General features: G+C 41.4%; 1 protein-coding gene across 3 annotated transcripts in view; it reads right to left on the bottom strand.

The window, feature by feature from the left end:
• scube1 (signal peptide, CUB domain, EGF-like 1) overlaps positions 1 to 20,772 on the bottom strand; it is a 123,432-nt gene that overhangs the window by 63,996 nt on the left and 38,664 nt on the right. For all 3 annotated transcript variants that reach the window (XM_082511606.1, XM_082511607.1, XM_082511608.1), the window contains one exon: positions 18,794 to 18,928. In XM_082511606.1, coding sequence (XP_082367732.1) covers positions 18,794 to 18,928 — 135 coding nt within the window. The remainder of the gene's footprint in view (positions 1 to 18,793; positions 18,929 to 20,772) is intronic.

Below are 20,772 nucleotides of genomic sequence, written 5' to 3'. Positions count from 1 at the left end.
AAATACAGCCAGAACAGGGAGAAAAAATGGGAATTCGACCTTCCGCTCTCATGTAAATAAGTTATATTTACCCCTGAGAGAAAGACAAACAGAGGGATTACTCAGTTATTAGAATTTGCGTTAGGTTAAAAAGGTTAAAAATCACAAGCTGGAATAATATTTAAACAAAGTATTTATAAAATGAAAGAAGAGGGTTTTGGGAGGAAAGCATTAGAGTGTGCTTTGAGTGTGTGTGCATATGAATGTATCTGATCAGCCCATAGTGTGTAGTTCACTCCTGAGACACACAAAAGCAGCTTTTACGTGTTAAAACAGAATTGAGACACATGCCTGGCAACATTTAACATACTCAGAAACTCACAGCATCCAAAGCCAGATGCAAACATCAAGCTTTTCTTTTACCTGCACTGACCAGGAAAGTGAATACAAAGGATAAACATAGACCATTTTAGGTCTGGTTCTTTAATGTGGGGTATGAAAAGACACGAGTGCTGCAGTTTGGCTCGTCGTGCAGGGAAAACACACAAAACAAGATGGTTCAGCTTTATCAAATATGCCACTAAACCGTGACAAGGAGCAAGCATTCATACACTCAGCCTTATCTTTATGGACAGCAGAGAAATGCATGAAATCCTTTCATAGCTGCAGAGTTTGCAACATTTCTGGTAGTACTGTAGGTAGGTAGTAAGAAACCTCAAATCTTTTCATGTGTGGAAAGTAACAAAGTAGAAATACTTTGTTACTGTACTTCAGTAAAAATTTGAGGAACCTGTACTGATTTTGAATATTCATTTTTCTGACAACTTTTGACCTTTTTACAGGCGTGGGCTGCATCTTGTTGTATTCAGTGGCGTAAATCCACAAAGAGCAGTAAACCTCAAAGCAACAGCAGCACATGTTGGGATCCTTTTACCCACTCAGACTATCTCAGGAGTCCCACTGACGGCACTCATTCTTCTGTTAGGTTTGGAGGGGAAGTAAAAAAAATATTATATGTTCATATATGTTATTATATTATTATTAGATTAATATAGCATGAGGTGCAGTTGGCTTTGCATACATCGTTCCTTTTTTGAATACATTTCAGAGGCTGTACTTTTTCACTTTTATTTGAGGAAAGAAGTTGAATTAGTAATTCAGGGTATGTACTTGAATGTGTGTATTTTTGCCACCTCAGATAATCGACACTGCGGTCAGTCTGAGCTCATTGTTGATGCTTGTAGGCGTGATAAAGCCATTATAAAGCTTGTATACAGAGGTGAAAGTGTACAAGTGGTGCTTAAGAGCATTATCAACTATACAAAATACAATACAGAATAAATGCTGCCCTCAACAGCAAGCCTGACCCATAGTCCATTATTGTACTTTAGACTGCTGGAAAGTATCCAGTAGCTTATTCTCACACTTTTCATAACATAAAAATAATTATTCAGTGTCCTTTTAGGAACATTTCACAAGGACACTGAATGTAAGCTTAAATATATCAATCTGCCCTTTTTTCACTCTCAGTTGAGTCACTGCAGTCGTTGATTCTATTTTAGGGGCTTTTGCATCAACACATTAAACACTATAAAAACAAGTATCAGGTTCCTAATTGTCAAACTAACAATCATTTACAGTGAAGCTGTCGATATGAACCTTAATGGCATTATTTCTAGCTTTCGGTTAGCTTAGCTTTCAATTGATGCTATGATGATAGCAGCCAGGTACACAGAGTTCCCTGTACTTAAGGTTCCCACGTGGCCCAAGCCTGTCATTTAAAAGCTCTCTGTACCTCCAATTTCCTGCTATGGTTTGTTTAAACTGAGAATTCCTCTGTCATGAAGAGGATGTGTATGTGTGCGAGTCACTGTGTGTGTGTGTGTGTGTGTGTGTGTGTGTGTGTGTGTGTGTGTGTGTGTGTGTGTGTGTGTGTGTGTGTGTGTGTTGTGCAACAACCTTAGCCTCAGTCTGCTTCCTCTCCTCGCACAGCTCCAAATAAACAGCACTGCTCCAATCCACTATGTTTTTCTCACTGTTTATTTTTCTCTTTTTCTACCCAAACATACACACCTCCCCCACAGCCTGCTCCCACTGCTCTCTTTCCTTCTCTCTCTTGACACGGTACAATATGTGCATATATATATATATATATATATTGTGTGGATTATCTCATTATTTCAAATAATTCCCAACTCGATTAGTTAGTTATGCTGCTATAGGCTCGGGGTGCTTGAGGACTTCGTGTCCTAACTCCATGTATTTGTATCCTGGGCTTAAAGCAGGATCTACAGGTGGGGGGACGCTAAGTTCCAGTGGAGCAATGCACCACGAGAAATGACTCACTTACAAAAAAGTCACATAAGAATTTCTACTGTGAGCTTCAATTTATTTGCTTTCATGGTGGACAGACTGTGGTCCACTGACCCGTGCTGCTACTGGCTCTGAGCTTTACGGCTCTTTGTTGATGTAGCCAGCTATATTCTACAATATATAAGCACATGTTACATAGATATTATGACTACTTTCAAACCCATATAAATTCAAATAGATGAGTCCAACCAAAGTCCTTCTAGAATCATCTCCTCTGACTCATCAGTCCCATTGGACCAGTAATTTTGAACCATTATCTAAATGAACTTTTTTTTCAGACAAATCTCTTAGATGTTTGACACCAACATTACACAACTTACAATCCAAAAGTCTTTGGGTGCCATCTGCTACTATCAGGTCCTAATATAGCAATGACTGCAGACACCCATCCAGAATCGTCACAATCACCTGTCCTCCTCGTCATACATTGTTTCTAAAATGCAGCCTGTCCATCTTTAGCTAGAAAGACAGATTATGTACCAAACCACACAGAAACATTTTGTTTGTCTTTGTCGAGCTGTTTAAAATCCTGCATTTGAAAAAGTTACTTGTGCCTAAAAGTGTGAATTGATGACAGGAATAAGAAGGAAAAAATCATTTTAATAATCATTTTATTTACTGATTAACCAAAGATATCTAACATTTGCCTATTTTGTCCTTTTTGTTTTTCATGGTCTCTCTATGCTCTTCTGCATTAACCCCGTCCTTGCTTGGTTCTGCCGAAGATCTTGTCCTGTTAAAGGGGAGTTTTCCTGTCCACCATTGCCAAGTGCTTGCTCTGACTGGCAAAGGGCTGTCCTTTTTGCCATCTGGTTATCGATGTAACCACACTACAGAAACGTCAGCTTACACTCAAAATGCTAAAAATACTGCTGGCGGCCAGAAGCAGGTACACCTGTGTGACATCTGACTTGAGTTATTCCATTCACAAGATTTTCTGAAAACTTGAGTTCAAGATCACTGAAATTCGAAGTTGCCTGAGATTTTGAGTAGATGCCTTTGCTATCGATTTCCTTCTATGAGGCTTTGTTCTCGAGTTATCACATTCACAATCTTGGCTGCTCACCTGCAGGGTGATGACAACACCCCATCAGCCGTTCACACGTGGGGGGTAAAAAGCATCAGCAAACAAAGGACGCTGCAGTAAATACAAACCATTAATGTAACATGATACTGTAAATTTAGTTGCATTACACTTACAAACATGTCCTCGCTTCCTTTACAAAGGTGGGCTTTGTAGTCATACGTAAATACTAAGATCACACGTCTGTTGTCATTAGGACAGGAAGTTGTGTTGGTGTGTGAGACTGGACCCTATAGGGTTTATATTGTTAACTCATAATTAGGAGACAGTGCATTTCAGGCCATTTTACAGAGAAACGAGAAAGTAATACAACGAGAAGTATAAAAAATTACTTTCCCCTCGGAGTAATCAAGTAACATCCTCCCTTCTTATTAAGAAGAGTTGTGTGTAATATGTGTAAAACATTTTTTGAGTAACAACCCCAACACTGATCAAAACAAAGAGGGGAAATGCCTCCAACACACAAACACTTGACCACACATAACACAATTAATTTGCATTAATATAATGTGTTTGATATTCTGCTTAGAGTCCGAATGGAACTGATAAGTGACTCGATAATGGAATCAGAATTGCTTAATTCATATCAATTCCCATTCCTAGTGTCCATACCTAAAAAACTGAAAGAAAGGTCCTCATCATCTTTATTGGGGATTTGTGTTGATGTGTGAGACTGTAGGTTTATATTGTTAACTGGTAATTAGGTGACACTGCATTTCAGGTCACTTTACAGAGTCATGAGAAAGTAATCTAATGAGTAATGTAGCAGATTACTTCTAAGAAATGTAATGGGTAATACATTACCAACAATCCCAACACTGGCTTGTTGAAGATATTGTGGGGTTAACCTAGTACGCAATGACCAGTGTCTACCAAAGAAGAGACCTGTAGGAAAACACATGCACTGAGGCATCAAAGGTGTTTAGGGTAACCACAAACTAACCACAAACTAACCACAAACTAACCACAAACTAACCACAAACTAACCACAAACTAACCACAAACTAACCACAAACTAACAATATTAAGCAGGTGGATTAAACATGGTTGCAGATCGGCGGTGCTTTGCGCACTCAGCTGTACTTATACCACTGTTACTGAATTTCCCAGAGGAAACCACCCGAGGGATTAAGAAAGTTCTATCTAATCGAATCTTATCTAAAGTTCATAAGATTGCAGGGGTTTCCAAAACTGGTCTCTGCTGGTTCAGTCTGTAAAACACACAGGACAGCTCGCGCACAACTGTGAGGCTGAAAACTGACTTCATGGAAACACTCAGACGCAGAATCGTTAAAATGTATCTTGATAACTAACAATCAGCATCGTGATTCTTTCTTTCTAGCAGCGTATTTTTCTTACCCAATATTAAAAATCCTCAAGTCCTTGGGTTCCACAGTTCACAGAGATTCAGCCGACCATGGCGTCCGCATGAAATGGTGTTTAAAATTCCCAACCTACTGCCAAGTCCAACTTTGCCAGGAATTTTGGTGTTGAGCTCCGAGAAGAATTTACAAGCATATTGTTTTCACTGTGTTTGGCTGAGGCCACATTGTCCAAAAGGCACAATAAATAAATCAGACAAAGAGAAGACCTCAGTCAGCTCAGAAGCATCAATTTATTCTGTAATACTACACTGCAACTAATCAACCTCTGCACTGCTGCTGCAAATCATAAAAAGTCAGGGTCACAGACAGTAACGTGAAACTTTCACTGGTTTAATTAAATGATGGCTAAATAACTGATGGCACAAGCTTTAGCCTGAAGTCAGCAGGTAACCCAAAGCCCCAGTTGACAATCCAGATCTCCCATTTTCGAAATCCCCAAAATGGAAAATAGCCTCTCTGTTCAACACGCATGTCACCGTTGGGCCTTTGAGCCATACCTGACTCATGCTGTCATAGCTTTCTCACGTCATGACAGATCGGGAACATTTGCTGGGAGGGCTACTTCCCAAATCAAAATTGGGAGCTCGCAGGCCAGAGTTTGGTTCTCGTCTGGATGTGCTTCAGACAGAGCTATGAAGCACAACAGAGTGGAAAACACACCATAATGGAACAAACAATTGTTGCTAGGCTTTATTATCCCCCAGCCGAGTGTCAGGAAGAAAGAAATGAGCCGCGAGCTGACACTTACCACATGCAAAGCAACAACCTAACACACAGCGTCTCTCCTTCTCTCACACAGACTCCTCTGCTTTTACAAACACCAAACAGTTGTATGTCTAATCGTTTGTCTCTAGAGTCTGTTAGAAATGATTCAAACTTTTAATACCTACAGTATGTTCGAATCTCTGCAGTAAAACGTTGTGTTCAGCAGCATCAAATGCTGCACGGAGGTCTGAGATGAGTCCACTGTCAGAGACCATAAGAACCTCCAATAGTGCTGTTTCTGCACTGTGATCAACTCTTTGAAGACTTTGTGAAATAAATGGAAGGTTGGAGATTCTCACTCTGTCTGGTGTGAAAAATTGCTGCTCATACTCACGCTGGTCATACAGTGTAGATCGTTGTGAAGTGCAGGAACTGTTCATTTCTACTGGTCTTCACAAATCTTTAAACAAATCACAAACCCATATAATATGTTTCCATAAATACATTTTGAGGCAGATAATCTGACTCAGCATTTACCGTCAGGTGAACTACAAATGATCACCAACATAATATCCTGAAAATACCAGAGCTTAAAGAAATTCTATATTGCACCACATAAAGTTACATTTTTATCTATCTAGTTACAGAGTACAGTTTTTTGGGGGCTCAGTTGCTTTTAAATAGTTTGACCTACTTTAGAAATAGTTAATTTTCTGCAAACTAGTGGTTGGAGACGCTCCAAAGAGTCACCACATAGCTAAGAGGCTATTAGATGACTAACGGGAAAGGAAAAGAAGGAAAAGGAAAGTTCTGCTCCATGAATCTGTTTTCATTTGAGGACTGTCAATCACTGATTTATAAAATATTATTTTACAAATACTATATAATTTAGTTATTAGTTATTCAACTGAAACCATGTGAGAAGCTTAGAAGAAGAATGTCTCTTTGGTGGAACTGTTGGACATCTTAAGTGGGACAAACGGCCCAAGCGGGACATTGTCTTTTATGTACATTATGTACGATTTTTTTAAGATGCAGAATTCTTCATTAATGCTCTGAAATAAATGCTGTTCAGCATCTTCTGACATATAGTGAAGCAGAAAATGAAATCTGGGTCATCACAGCATCAGTATGAGATATAAAAAGCTGCGTTCTTTGTGTAATCTGCAGAACTTGTACAGATTACATAAAGAACAGGAAGAAGGAGAAGATACAGGATTAGGGAAGGTGGGCTTGGAAATGTGCAGGGAGATTCCTGTGGGATATTGGGATGCTGCTGCTATTCCTGTCCAGTGAGAGGTTCAGGAGACAAGCTCTTGATTGAGGAGCTCTGGATGGGGCGGTGCAGTGGCGGTTAAAGGCTTGAGACAGCCAGCAAGAGCAGGGCAGCAGAAATATACCACAAGCATCTTCACTGGTTGTTTACCATGAAGATCCCCCTGACAGCAGCAGGGATTACACAATCTAAAAAGTACACAGCACAGAGGACGGGGTGGACAGACAGGAAGACCAGAAGTACTGAGACTGAGAAGGTGCTGTTTCTCTGTTAAGGTGGATTCCTAAAAGCATCGATGAAAAACAAATTTAGTGTTAACATAAATGAATGGATTAAATGAAATGGATCATTCAGTTTTTCAAATACATGATAATCTGCGCTGTGGATAGTTGACCAAACTTCGTCGGCTACATTACACAGAAATGAAGAAGAGGAAGTGTCCCTAGCTGTCACCTGAATCTGCTTCCCCTTTTGTAAGATGTGGAGAGAGCAAAAAGACAGGCATTTTATGGTGTTTCCAGTGAGCAAACACACATCTATTTGTGGATCTCTCTCCGAACATCTCAACAGAGAATCCTCTAACATCCTGATACTAGCTCCTACGTGCCTTCACCCTGACCACACCAACACTGTGACCACTCAGGCTAGAGAGGGACAGCACAGAGAGGCCAGTCTATCTCTGCCTTTTCCTTTTACCTCACTTTTCTCTCCTCTAACTCACCCTTCAGCACTTTGCCCCAGTGTCCCCTTTATGTGTCACTGAATAGAAGACAGATGACTGTCTTCTCATGTGTCTTTGAACCTGATTGCAACACTGTGCTCATTCATAGGCCCATTTATTGCATTTATAGAACGAGAAGAGAAAGCAACCCCTGTCCGTGTCAGGATCACTGGTCCTTCAGTGGTCCTTGCCACCACACATTGAGTGGATATTAAATGTGACAGATTGAATGGGTTACAACAGCAGGATAGTTTCAAAGGATTTAAAGAACCACAGCTGGCATCAAATGTCACGCGATCCATATCTCGCCTAAGTGTGAAAGTCAGAATGTCAGTGCTCTCACTATGGGCGCTTACATAGTTATCTATAATCTACAACGTCTAAAATAACTTTACATTACGTTACTTTAAATTACTTTAGTTACAATAGAAAAAAAAACTGGTGCGAATGGTTGTCCGTGTCTATGTGTTAGCCCTGCGACGGATTGGCCACCTGTCCATGCTGTACCCTGCCTCTCACCCTACGACATCTGGGATAGGCTCCAGTCCATCTGCAACCCTGAAAAGGATAAGCGGAAGAGGGAGGGAGGGATGGATGGATGGATGGATGGATGGATGGATAAATGGATGTGATGGATGGATGGATGGACAACAGAAAATGGTAGGGCTGTAAACAGGAATGGGTAAAAGTGGGGAAGAACAATCTGGAACAGCATACTAGTGCCTTAAAAATGTGAAAGAGGTTACTGCATATTATTGCTGACTGAGTTGATGTTTCGTGTCCTGCAGCCTGGCCTTGCTTTCAGCTCACATGCTCTTACTATACAGGGAGTGCAGAATTATTAGGCAAGTTGTATTTTTGAGGAATAATGTTATTAATGAACAACAACCATGTTCTCAATGAACCCAAAAAACTCATTAATATCAAAGCTGAATGTTTTTGGAAGTAGTTTTTAGTTTGTTTTTAGTTTTAGCTATTTTAGGGGGATATCTGTGTGTGCAGGTGACTATTACTGTGCATAATTATTAGGCAACTTAACAAAAAACAAATATATACCCATTTCAATGATTTATTTTTACCAGTGAAACCAATATAACATCTCCACATTCACAAATATACATTTCTGACATTCAAAAACAAAACAAAAACAAATCAGCGACCAATATAGCCACCTTTCTTTGCAAGGACACTCAAAAGCCTGCCATCCATGGATTCTGTCAGTGTTTTGATCTGTTCACCATCAACATTGTGTGCAGCAGCAACCACAGCCTCCCAGACACTGTTCAGAGAGGTGTACTGTTTTCCCTCCTTGTAAATCTCACATTTGATGATGGACCACAGGTTCTCAATGGGGTTCAGATCAGGTGAACAAGGAGGCCATGTCATTAGTTTTTCTTCTTTTATACCCTTTCTTGCAGCCACGCTGTGGAGTACTTGGACGCGTGTGATGGAGCATTGTCCTGCATGAAAATCATGTTTTTCTTGAAGGATGCAGACTTCTTCCTGTACCACTGCTTGAAGAAGGTGTCTTCCAGAAACTGGCAGTAGGACTGGGAGTTGAGCTTGACTCCATCCTCAACCCGAAAAGGCCCCACAAGCTCATCTTTGATGATACCAGCCCAAACCAGTACTCCACCTCCACCTTGCTGGCGTCTGAGTGGGACTGGAGCTCTCTGCCCTTTACCAATCCAGCCACGGGCCCATCCATCTGGCCCATCAAGACTCACTCTCATTTCATCAGTCCATAAAACCTTAGAAAAACCAGTCTTGAGATATTTCTTGGCCCAGTCTTGACGTTTCAGCTTGTGTGTCTTGTTCAGTGGTGGTCGTCTTTCAGCCTTTCTTACCTTGGCCATGTCTCTGAGTATTGCACACCTTGTGCTTTTGGGCACTCCAGTGATGTTGCAGCTCTGAAATATGGCCAAACTGGTGGCAAGTGGCATCTTGGCAGCTGCACGCTTGACTTTTCTCAGTTCATGGGCAGTTATTTTGCGCCTTGGTTTTTCCACACGCTTCTTGCGACCCTGTTGACTATTTTGAATGAAACGCTTGATTGTTCGATGATCACGCTTCAGAAGCTTTGCAATTTTGAGACTGCTGCATCCCTCTGCAAGATATCTCACTATTTTTGACTTTTCTGAGCCTGTCAAGTCCTTCTTTTGACCCATTTTGCCAAAGGAAAGGACGTTGCCTAATAATTATGTACACCTGATATAGGGTGTTGATGCCATTAGACCACACCCCTTCTCATTACAGAGATGCACATCACCTAATATGCTTAATTGGTAGTAGGCTTTCGAGCCTATACAGCTTGGAGTAAGACAACATGCATGAAGAGGATGATGTGGACAAAATACTCATTTGCCTAATAATTCTGCACTCCCTGTATTTGATCAGTATTATGATGACCTCTCACAAGACTTCCTCTTTTCTGTCTTATCTCTGTGATGTGTTCACAGTGAGGATGTAAATAATTAATTCAGAATATTTACTATTTAAAAAGTAATTTCAAATGTACAAATATAACTGTAATAGCAGCAAACATCAGGATAGCATCTTGCTAAATGACTGATATTTGTTGCACTTACAGCCTGAGGTGTTCTCTGGGATGTTAACCATTGCACTTTACCAAAGACAAAATGACTAATGCCCTGCGATGCTGCAAACTTTGGTATCAATCCAACACCAAGTAAATACAGGGCCAGTACTACAGATTCTACTAAATCATTGTGCTTGTTACTTTTCACAATAAGTTTACAATATTGAACACAACAAAATGCACCTTTCAGTTTTTCACGTATTTTTCAACTAGTTGTTTTGTTTTGTTTTGGGGTCTCTTGTCCTGCAAACAGGAGGAGCAGACAGAGAGAATGTGCCACAGATACAAACCTCACTTTTTGTTAAGCAGCTAATTGTTGGGGCTTTCTCTTATAGTCACTTTGAGGCAGTTGTTGCTGTGATTTTGTGCCTTTAATCCATAAAATATTTCCTTATAATCTGCAGCAGTGATAGGAATTATACAAATGCGGTTTCCATGTATAGCTTGGTCAGGGGCAGGATCTTGTAGCAAGCAGGGGGAGGAAGAATGATAAAGTGAGAATGTGCTACCACCTTAAGCCATTATTGGTTACACTTGGACAAGAACCATGAAAACTGAACACTGTAAAATTTAACTAACTGAAAAAATAAAGCAAGTCAAACATGCGAACACAAACCAAATTCATTTTCTTTTTTATATGTCTCAGCATTAACTTATTTTGGCTTGTTAGCCAAAAGTAACTCATAAAGGAGCTCTGTGAGTGCCTACATCGTAGTGAATTGTTGTTACAGTCTACTTACAGAACTTCAAGTTCACTAAAGTCCTTTAGGCATCAAACCATTCTGGAAGCTTGCTTAGTTTGTATTTGAGGAAAAACTATGAAAGAGCTTCAGAAAGCCTGATGAAATACTGCCCATCCATCCATTTTCTTTAACTTATAGTAGCTGTCATAGCGTGAGAGGCAGGTGCACTCTAGACAGGTCGTCAATCTGATTGATCAGACCATTTTAAAAATGATAAGGAAGTCTGACTCCTTGGAAGGACAACGTAAAGAAATGTGACTCAGAAACTGTTGATTCTGTTCATCTGGACGTAGCGTTTTGTGGGAGAAACGTTTCGTCACTCATCCAGGTGACGTCTTCAGTCTCAGCTGACTGCAGGTTTCAATCGTATAAACAGGACATTTGCATAATGACTGAAACCAGCCCACTGAAGGAACAAAGGGCTGGGGGGGTCAGTTCCTTAATCAGCTTTGACAAAAGTCCAGCTGGGATAACCACAGTTACTCAGGGCCTTCTTGATGTTCTTCTGCCTCCCTGGCTGCTGTGTCCGTGGGGATGGTGTTCGCTCTGTGTTGTAGCGTCGTGATGACGCCCAGTTTGTGCTCCAGTGGATGATGAGAGTCAAACCTTAAATACTGACCCATATGCGTAGGTTTCCGGTACACGTCAGCTTTTAGATGTCCCCCATTACTGATGGAAATCTCACAGTCTAAGAAGGCTAACCTGCCACTTTTCATATCCTCCCTGGTGAATTTGATGTGTCGGTCCACCAGGTTACTGTGATCCGTGAAATGTGGAACGACCTGAGATTTGATTTTCACCCAGGTGTCATCCACATACCTGAACCAGTGGTGGTGTTTCAGGGTAGGATAGCAAAGCCCTCTTTTCCACTTCTTCCATGTACAAATTGGCCACGATGGGTGAAACTGGGAGCCCATGGCACACCCATGTTTCTGCCTGTAGAACTGACCCTTGTATGTGAAGTAGGTGGAATGAAGACACAGTTCAAACAGACTTGGTCGATGCTGAGAGCGGTCCTGCTGCTGAGGTTGGGGTCATCCTGTGATCTCTTACAAACTACCAACGCTTCTGTGACTGGGATGCAAGTGAAGAGAGATGTAACATCGTACGAGACCACGGTTTCATCTGCCTCTTCATGCAGCAGCATTTTGTGTTCATAAACAGACACTGTGCAGGTCGCAGCTCAGCAGCTGTCTTGAACACCAAACTGAGTTACTGTTTATGCTCCTAAGTGCAAAGAGCAGCATAGAAGTGGACAAAGATAAGGATATAATAATGCCAGTTGTCTTTAAACAGCTGCAGGTCTTACTGACAGTACATAGTATAGTACTTTAGCCAATCTACCAAGAGTAGCACAGATTAATTTGTCAGATCTGATGAGGGTATGTCTAATCTACTTAATCATAAGTGCAGTCTGTTATGCATGAAAATGTGCACAATTTCTGCTCTGTGATATTGCAACAAGTGTTTATTGAACTAAAAAAAATGGTCTCTTGCACAATCAGCACATAGTATGCTTTCTAATGTTTGTAAAAAGTGCCAAATTAACCTACACAGTCTCATTTGTGTGCGTGCTGCTGACTATGCACACAAATTTAGTCTTCTGTGGTCTTTACATAATTTTTTTTTGCATGTTTTTTATTTTATTTTTGTGATGGACTTAAAAACTGGGAAGGAAAATCAAAAAGAATTGCAAAAAGACATCATATTGGACACTCTGTCTCCCATTTCCCTCTAATGCTCCACATTAAATTCTACTCTACATCAAAATCGACTACATCGACTACTGAGCACCATTTACGTGCACATTTGCACGTGCACTTTGTTGTCTGCTGTCTGTTAACATGAAAAAAAAAGTCTTCCTTAGATAGTTAGATAGTTAGTTTTTGTTAATTTATGTTGTAATTCATGTTAGGTCAGTCTGTCTTGTCTCTGCTAGCCAGCTAACTAGGCCTCTTAGTTAGCTAGTTTAGTGTTTTCTGTTTATTTATGTTGTAAATTTATGTTGCATGTAGCACCTTGGTCCTGGAGGAACGTTGTTTCGCTTCACTGTGTACTAACTGTATATGGGTGAAGTGACAATAAAGCCAACTTGACTTGACTTGACAAGCATGAATAGCTCAGCTCTAAACATTTGGAATGACCTAAAACAATGTGCTAACTGTTATTCATTCACTGATTCTGACTCAAACAGCCAAGTAACAGCAAAGAAACATCAACTATTAAATGGCCGACTTACTAAATATTTATATGATAATACAAAGATTCTCCTTCACAAGTTTGTGTTATCAAACAAAATGAAAACTTCCCAAATGTTCACAGCATTTCTTCAGTTAATCCTGACCGAATGTGTCTTAAAGTACAGTACAGTGGACGTGGCTCTCTTTAACTCGCCGTGTGTTTTCCAGGCTTCGTTGAGCGGGCTGAAGAGCTCGTAAGAACAAAAAACAAAAAACGTTTTAGGACTAAAAAACAAATTTAAGCTGTTACGTTATTGCATCACTGCTGAGAAACAGTTTATTTGAAGAGTTCCAGTCAGGTTTCAGAGCTCATCACAGTGAAGCTAAGAGACAGATGACACGTGGATCTCATTAGGATAGAGATTTGTGTTGGTGTGTGGGACGGTGGTAATTACAAGCCAGTGCATTTTGGGTCATTTTGTGGAGAAACACAAAAATAATATAGGAATAGTGCAACAAATGGCTTTCTCCTGGGAGCAATTAAGTAAAGTACTGTATTTAAGAGTTCTGTTTAATATGTGTAACATACATTACTGTTTTTTTGACTAATGACCCCAACACTTCACAACAAAGACAGGAAAACATCACAAACATTTGACCACACAGTCTGCAGTTAATGGTCTTTGATATTACATTACATATTATTTTGAGAAAAGAATAAGAATAAGAAATATTGATAATGGCATCAGAGTTGCTAAATTCTTATAAATTCCTGTTCATTATTATCAGACTGTCCTAAAAGCTCACTGAAAAGCCTTTGATCCAAAACACCTGAGAGAGTACTGACAGGGACATAGCTCTCCTGTACTGGTTTCACTTCACTGGATCCTGTTAAATTTAAAGTCCTTGTCCTCACACACACAAGGTCTTGAATAATCAGGCACCATGTTTTCTTAAAGACCTCATAGTACCGTATAAGCCCAATAGAGCACTCTGCTCTCAGTCTGATGGTTTACTAGGGCTTCCTGAGATATTTCAAAGTAAAAATGTAGAGTCTTCACCTTTCAGGACACTCTTCTGTGGAACCAGCTCCCAGTTTGAATCCAGGAGATAGACACCCTTTCCTTTTTAGATTAGATTTAAACGTTCCTTTTTGACAAAGCATAGTAGTTTATATATATAGTGACTGTTTCTTGGGTCAGGTGAACATGAAATCTCTCTTAGTTATGCCCCAGAAAGTTGATTCTGTTCATCTGGACTTGGGGAGAAACGTTTCATCACTCATCTACATGACGTCTTCAGGGATCAAGAAACAGACCTACAGGCCACTGTTCTGCTGCTAGTTTCAGTCATTGTGCAAATGCATTGTTTACAAAGGTTGATTAAACCTGCAGTCAGCTGAGACTGAAGAAGTCAGTTGGATGAATGACGAAACGTTTCTCCCACTGAAAACGCTACGTCCAGATAAAGAGAATCAACTTTTGGGGATTTCCTTACCTGGATATTTATATTCCACTTTGCATTTCATTAGTTATTACTGATTTCTGGCTCTCTTCCACAGCATGTCTGTCAGGAAGGGCAGTGGCTCTCCCTCCATGAGCCCAGTTCTGTCAGAGGTTATCGTCTTGTGTTTGCTCATATGAGATCATCTGCTCATTGGGTTTATTAGGGTCTCTACCTTAAACTATAAAGCCCTTGAGGCCTTATATTGAATTGTATTAACTCACATTAAGCATCACAATCTAAAGATAAAATGTTTTCCAGGAACATTTCATGTTTCCCATTTGAGCATCACTATCATTGGCTATACCATCATTCCAATAGCAAAACTGCCATTTTCATTCTGTGATTTTCAGTGAAAAAGTATTTGCCCCTTTCCTTCTGTTAGGATCTGCCCAGCTGACTTTGCAAAGAGAGACGATTGAGAAGTATATTCATGAGAAGTATATTCAGGCCCACCTCATCTCTAGTGGGCGTAGGGTTGTTCTTTGTGGACAAAAAGGATAGGACTCTCAGGCCATTTATGGACTTCCTTAGATCACTGTAAAAAAAAAAGAAAGAAAGAAAGAAAAGAAATACCCACTGCCAGGAAACAGTTCTGCTTTCAAGCCCCTCCATCTTTACAAAGTTGACCTCAGTACCATTTAGTCAGAAGGGGACAAGTGGAATTCAACACACCACTGGACTACTTTGAATACCTGGTGGTGCTTGTTGGACTAACGAAACACTCCCCCACCATGTTTCATGTCCTAGTAACTGATGTCCTCGGACACTTTCTGAACATCTTTGTATTCAGCATGCTGCAGCAGTTAACTGAGATCCGTCTCTATGTGTTTCACACACCCTCAGTAACTTTTCTAAGTTGTGTTTTCAGAGGACTTAGAGGGGGTCGAGCAACATTTTGTAATATGGACTAACCATAGGAACTTGACTTATGTGCAGAACACCAAAGGCAGAATTCAGGCATGTTGGTCTCTGCTCTTTGGTTGTTCAGCTGCTCCGTTTCTTATCATCCAGGGTCAAGGAATATAAAGCCTGATGCCCCTTCCCATGAGTTTTCACCTGATAGAGATGATCTTAAGCCAGAGAGCGTTCTTGCATGCTCACACACAGTGGGGAAGATAATCCTGGGAGTTTAAGCTGGATCCTTGTCACAGGCCTTCTTCCATAGATTCTCTAAATCAGGACATTTCATAGTTCCTTCTCTAAATTATCAAACTCCTGCCACTGAAACGTTTAATCTCCATCTTGAACATGTTTTCAGGCTCAATGGCATTCCTTTGGAGATTGTGTCAGACCGACAACCCGCTTCATATCCCAGTTATGGAAGGTTTTCCATTCACCTCTCGGAGCCAACCTGAGTTCCGGATTTGCGGACAAACAGAAAGATTAAACCAAGAGTGGAAGGCAGACCTCCGCTGTGTTGGCTCAAGTAATGGACGGATGGATTGAATGTGCGCATAAGTCACTTACCTCATCTGCAACAGGTCTCTCTCCATTCAAAGTGCCCCTAGGTTACAAGCCTCGCATGTTTGTGGGCACAGACAAGAGCCCGCCTTCTCCACACAAATGAACAGAAAGGACGTCTCGCTGGCCTCCCTGCTACTCCCAAGGTGAGAGAAGGGTGGTTCTCCTGAAATCTCTTTCTAGGACTCTCCGCTGTAAAACTAAAATTGCTCCAGGATACACTGAACTTTTCACATGTCGCAGTTAAACCGTGTTTCTTCCAGTCCACTGCGCTCTCCAACCAACTGCGTACCTCCCGCCAGCTTGTATTCGACGGCAGCCTGCACACAGTGTTTGATGGATTGTGGATGTCTGGCACCGGGAGCATCCGTAGTTGATCGGGAGGAGTATGGTCCTGTTTAAAACTGCAATCCAATCAATTTTACACTCTGCTTATACATGAATACCCTCCAGTGTGGCTGAATTAAAATACTTCTGAAAAGAAGAACGGGGCAAACTTTCTCCACAGCGCTGTGAAAGACTGAATGCAAGATATTGCTAAAGATGCTGCTAAGGGTGGTAAAGCAGTTATTAGGTTTAGGGGGCAAATACTTTTTCACACAGGGCCAGGTAAGCTTGGATGGATTTTTCCCTTAAATAAAAGAATTATTTAAAAACTGAAAGTTGTCTCCTTTGGTTATCTTTGTCCAATATTTACAATTTCTTAATGATCTGAAACATGTAAGTGTGACAAATAAGCAAAAAAAGTAACCAGGTAAAGAGCAAATACGTTTTACAGCAGTGTAGAGCAAAGGCCGTTACAACCTAATCATGTTGTGAAAGCGACACGAAATTCATAATTTTCAAGATATGAACTTGTCATGTACAAACCGAACATGTTTTTGTGAAAATTATCTCCTCAAAGAAAGCACTGTGAAGAAAATGAAGTCAATATGAAGCCATGATGAGCTGGTACTGATGTTTCCAAACGAGAAGGAATCAGTTCATCCAAAACTCACAAGAAGGAAGCAACAGGGAGAATTTCAAGGTTTGCTTCAGGAATTGAAGCTGTATCATGGCCACTTTCTTACATATCTTAGGATCATACTGGGGCTGTTGCAGATTTTTAGCTACCGAGTTTTGCCTCTGAGGAGGCAGTGAAATCACTTCAGACACAGAGCAGCATCTAGCTACTTGTCTCAGGTAAAATTGTATTATTCTACAATTTGTATATTCAGTACTGGTGTGCACGTTGAGTCATGTGTGCACTTGCTCAGATCTGTTGATTAGGATCAGAAAAAATGATCAGACTACATGGTCAGTGTCGACGGCTGCTCAGGTGACGCTATTTAGTTGACTCAAAATATTTTTAATGCACACAGATGTTACACATCTGGTGTGTAAATGCCTGAACAATAGGTTTTATGATGTGCAGATGGGTTTCTTTATTCTCAGCATCTAGATCTCCTGCAAGGTGGCATACATTGTTGTGGTTGTATTTGTATTCAGTGTATTCAGTGGTTGTGTTTTCTTCATCAACAAAGGCTAGGGTGGCTGTGGGGTTCTGTGACTGTCTTACTGAATTCAAAATGTTCTGTCTACCTTCCTAGGTTGTAGTCAAAATCCTCGGCTGAAACACAAAACTGAGTGATGAAAACAGTCAAGAGAAATAATTTTATGGAATGGAATCAGTTTTCAGGCCCCTCCTCTGTAGAAGAAGCTTCCAGTTTGGATTAAGATCAGGCTTCAAACTTTCCTTTTTGCAAAAGCATATAGTTAGGGCTGCATCGGGTGACCCTGAATCCTCCCTTAGTTATGCTGCAATAGGTGTAGGCTGCTGGGGGATTCCCATCATGCATTGAGCATTTCCTGTCACCTTTCTCACTGAACATGTGTTAACAGACCTCTCTGCACTGAATCATACCTGTTATTAATCTCTGTCTCTCTTCCACAGCATGTCTTTATCCTGTCTTCCTTCTCTCACCCCAACCAATCACAGCAGATGGCCCCGCCCCTCCCTGAGCCTGGTTCTGCCTGTTAAAAGGGAGTTTTTCCTTCCCACTGTCACCAAGTGCTTGCTCATAGGGGGTCATATGATTGTTGGGTTTTTCTCTGCATGTATTATTGTAGGGTCTACCTTACAATATAAAGCGCCTTGAGGCGACTGTTGTTGTGATTTGGCGCTGTGTAAATAAAACTGAACTGAATTGAATTGAATTAAATTGGAGGAATAATTAAACACAGAGCTTGTTTGCCACAGTTTGTCCAATAGCCTGCCTACATCTTCATGCCTATGTGGCAATTCTTTTTCCAGATCCATAAAGTTTTGCATTGGATTTTGACACCTCAAAATTATATTCCCATCTGGACTGACTGGGAAAAGCTTCACATCATGATTATGAGCTATTTTTATCCTCCTTATCAAGACTTGGTTTGGTGCTCATGACATTGGAAAAAAGGTCATCATCATAATTATCTGTGATAGAAAATGTAAATTCTGGAATTTTACAATGAATTTTATTCCACATATTCACATTTATATTAGCACTATCACGAGCACTATCACGTTTAGTGTTGCTCAAACTGCAAATCTACGACATCACTGGTCAGTTACAGTTATTGTCTTAGAACAAATAATTTGATGTTGCTAGTTGAGCCATGTGCTTCAAAAGTCAAGATTCAAAACCAATGAACCATCATATGAATTAGACTTGTTGCCTCACAGAAACAAAAAAGTGTTTTGTGTGCGGTCCACGGTGAGAGTTCACTGTGGACTGCACTCTTTCTCCACTGATGTCTTACCGTCAGAGCGGTGGATGCAGGTATGCTGGTTGTCACTGAGGAAGAAGCCCTCTGTGCACATACACTCATAGCTCCCCATGGTGTTAACACACACTTGCTGGCATCCACCGTTGTTGTCCAGACACTCATCCACATCTGTTTGGATGGAGAGATACAGAGAGAGAGAGACATAAAGGGAAGTGAGCAAGATAAAGTCGGCCACGACAGCGTGCTGGAATAACAGCCCATTAGACTTCATAAATAAACTTGTGTCAGTGAGAGTTTATGTGCCGGGAAATGTCTGATGAGACGGATGACACCAGAGTCAGGAATGCGAGGGCCACACGCACACGTGCACACACAGACTGGGAGAAAGGGCAGGCACGCTGTCCTAAGGGGCCGACCCTGGCACAGCGGGCGGCCGAACCAAACTTCAGGCACTGTAAAAGGGGGTGACAGGGGTGTGTTGGTGTGAGTGTCTGCATTGTGTCGTTGCGTCTATGTGTGTGTTAGTGCACACTGGTGGTGCACGAGTGTGTTTATAGGGCCCGACTGTGCTGCTGAAAGGCCAGTAAATTTCCAATGGGGCATGTTGATGGGCCTGAAGTGAACTGGAAACATGTAACACCCTTGACTGACTTTAAGAGGGATCAAACAGGGCCACCCCTGTGTGTGTGTGTGTGTGTGTGTGTGTGTGTGTGTGTGTGTGTGTGTGTGTGTGTGTGTGTGTGTGTGTGTGTGAGAGAGAGAGAGAGAGAGAGAGAGAGAAAGAGAAAGAGACTTTGCATTGTGTTTAGTCTGAGGTGGTGAAGTTGACGTAACAGACAGTGCAGACAGGTTACACAAACACAGGCAGAAGGAAGGACAGACAGACGAGAGGCGATGTCATACGTGCTGGGAGACTGAGGGGATCAAACATGGAGCTTTTCTTTCTGTTATAATTAGTGCTGTCAGTGGCAGTGCTGTTGCCCCGTGCGCGGGGCTGCACGGCGCTAACGCGTTAATGAGCTAACTGCGCTAATGCGTTGAAGCTGTTAATGCGGTTATGGCGTTAACGTCATTTTAACGAGATTAACGCTGACAGCACTAATTATAATTTGTCAAATATTTTCAGTGGTTGACAGGTCTGGACTTTAGGTAAGCTAAATTAGACTGTTATTAGTGAACCTTGCTTTAAATATACATATATACATATATATATATATATATATATATATATATATATATATATATATATATATATGTATATATAAAAACACCCAGCACGCCCCTGCGGGCGGTTTATCCTTCAAGCTCGGGTCCTCTACCAGAGGCCTGGGAGCTTGAGGGTCCTGCGCAGTATCTTAGCTGTTCCCAGGACTGCGCTCTTCTGGACAGAGATCTCCGATGTTATTCCCGGGATCTGCTGGAGCCACTCGCCTAGCTTGGGGGTCACCGCACCTAGTGCTCCGATTACCACGGGGACCACCGTTACCTTCACCCTCCACATCCTCTCGAGCTCTTCTCTGAGCCCTTGGTATTTCTCCAGCTTCTCGTGTTCCTTCTTCCTGATATTGCTGTCATTCGGAACCGCTACATCGATCACTACGGCCGTCTTCTTCTGTTTGTCTACCACCACTATGTCCGGTTGGTTAGCCACCACCATTTTGTCCGTCTGTATCTGGAAGTCCCACAGGATCTTAGCTCGGTCATTCTCCACCACCCTTGGGGGCATCTCCCATTTTGACCTCGGGACTTCCAGGTTATACTCGGCACAGATGTTCCTGTACACTATGCCGGCCACTTGGTTATGGCGTTCCATGTATGCCTTGCCTGCTAGCATCTTGCACCCTGCTGTTATGTGCTAGATTGTCTCTGGGGCATCTTTACACAGCCTGCACCTGGGGTCTTGCCTGGTGTGATAGACCCCAGCCTCTATGGATCTTGTGCTCAGAGCTTATTCTTGTGCTGCCATGATTAGTGCCTCTGTGCTGTCTTTCAGTCCAGCTTTGTCCAGCCAC

Source organism: Aulonocara stuartgranti, assembly GCF_965226115.1.
Source record: "Aulonocara stuartgranti genome assembly, chromosome: 17".
In the NCBI taxonomy this organism is placed as follows: domain Eukaryota; kingdom Metazoa; phylum Chordata; class Actinopteri; order Cichliformes; family Cichlidae; genus Aulonocara; species Aulonocara stuartgranti.
This window is presented reverse-complemented; position numbering and strand designations above follow the sequence as displayed.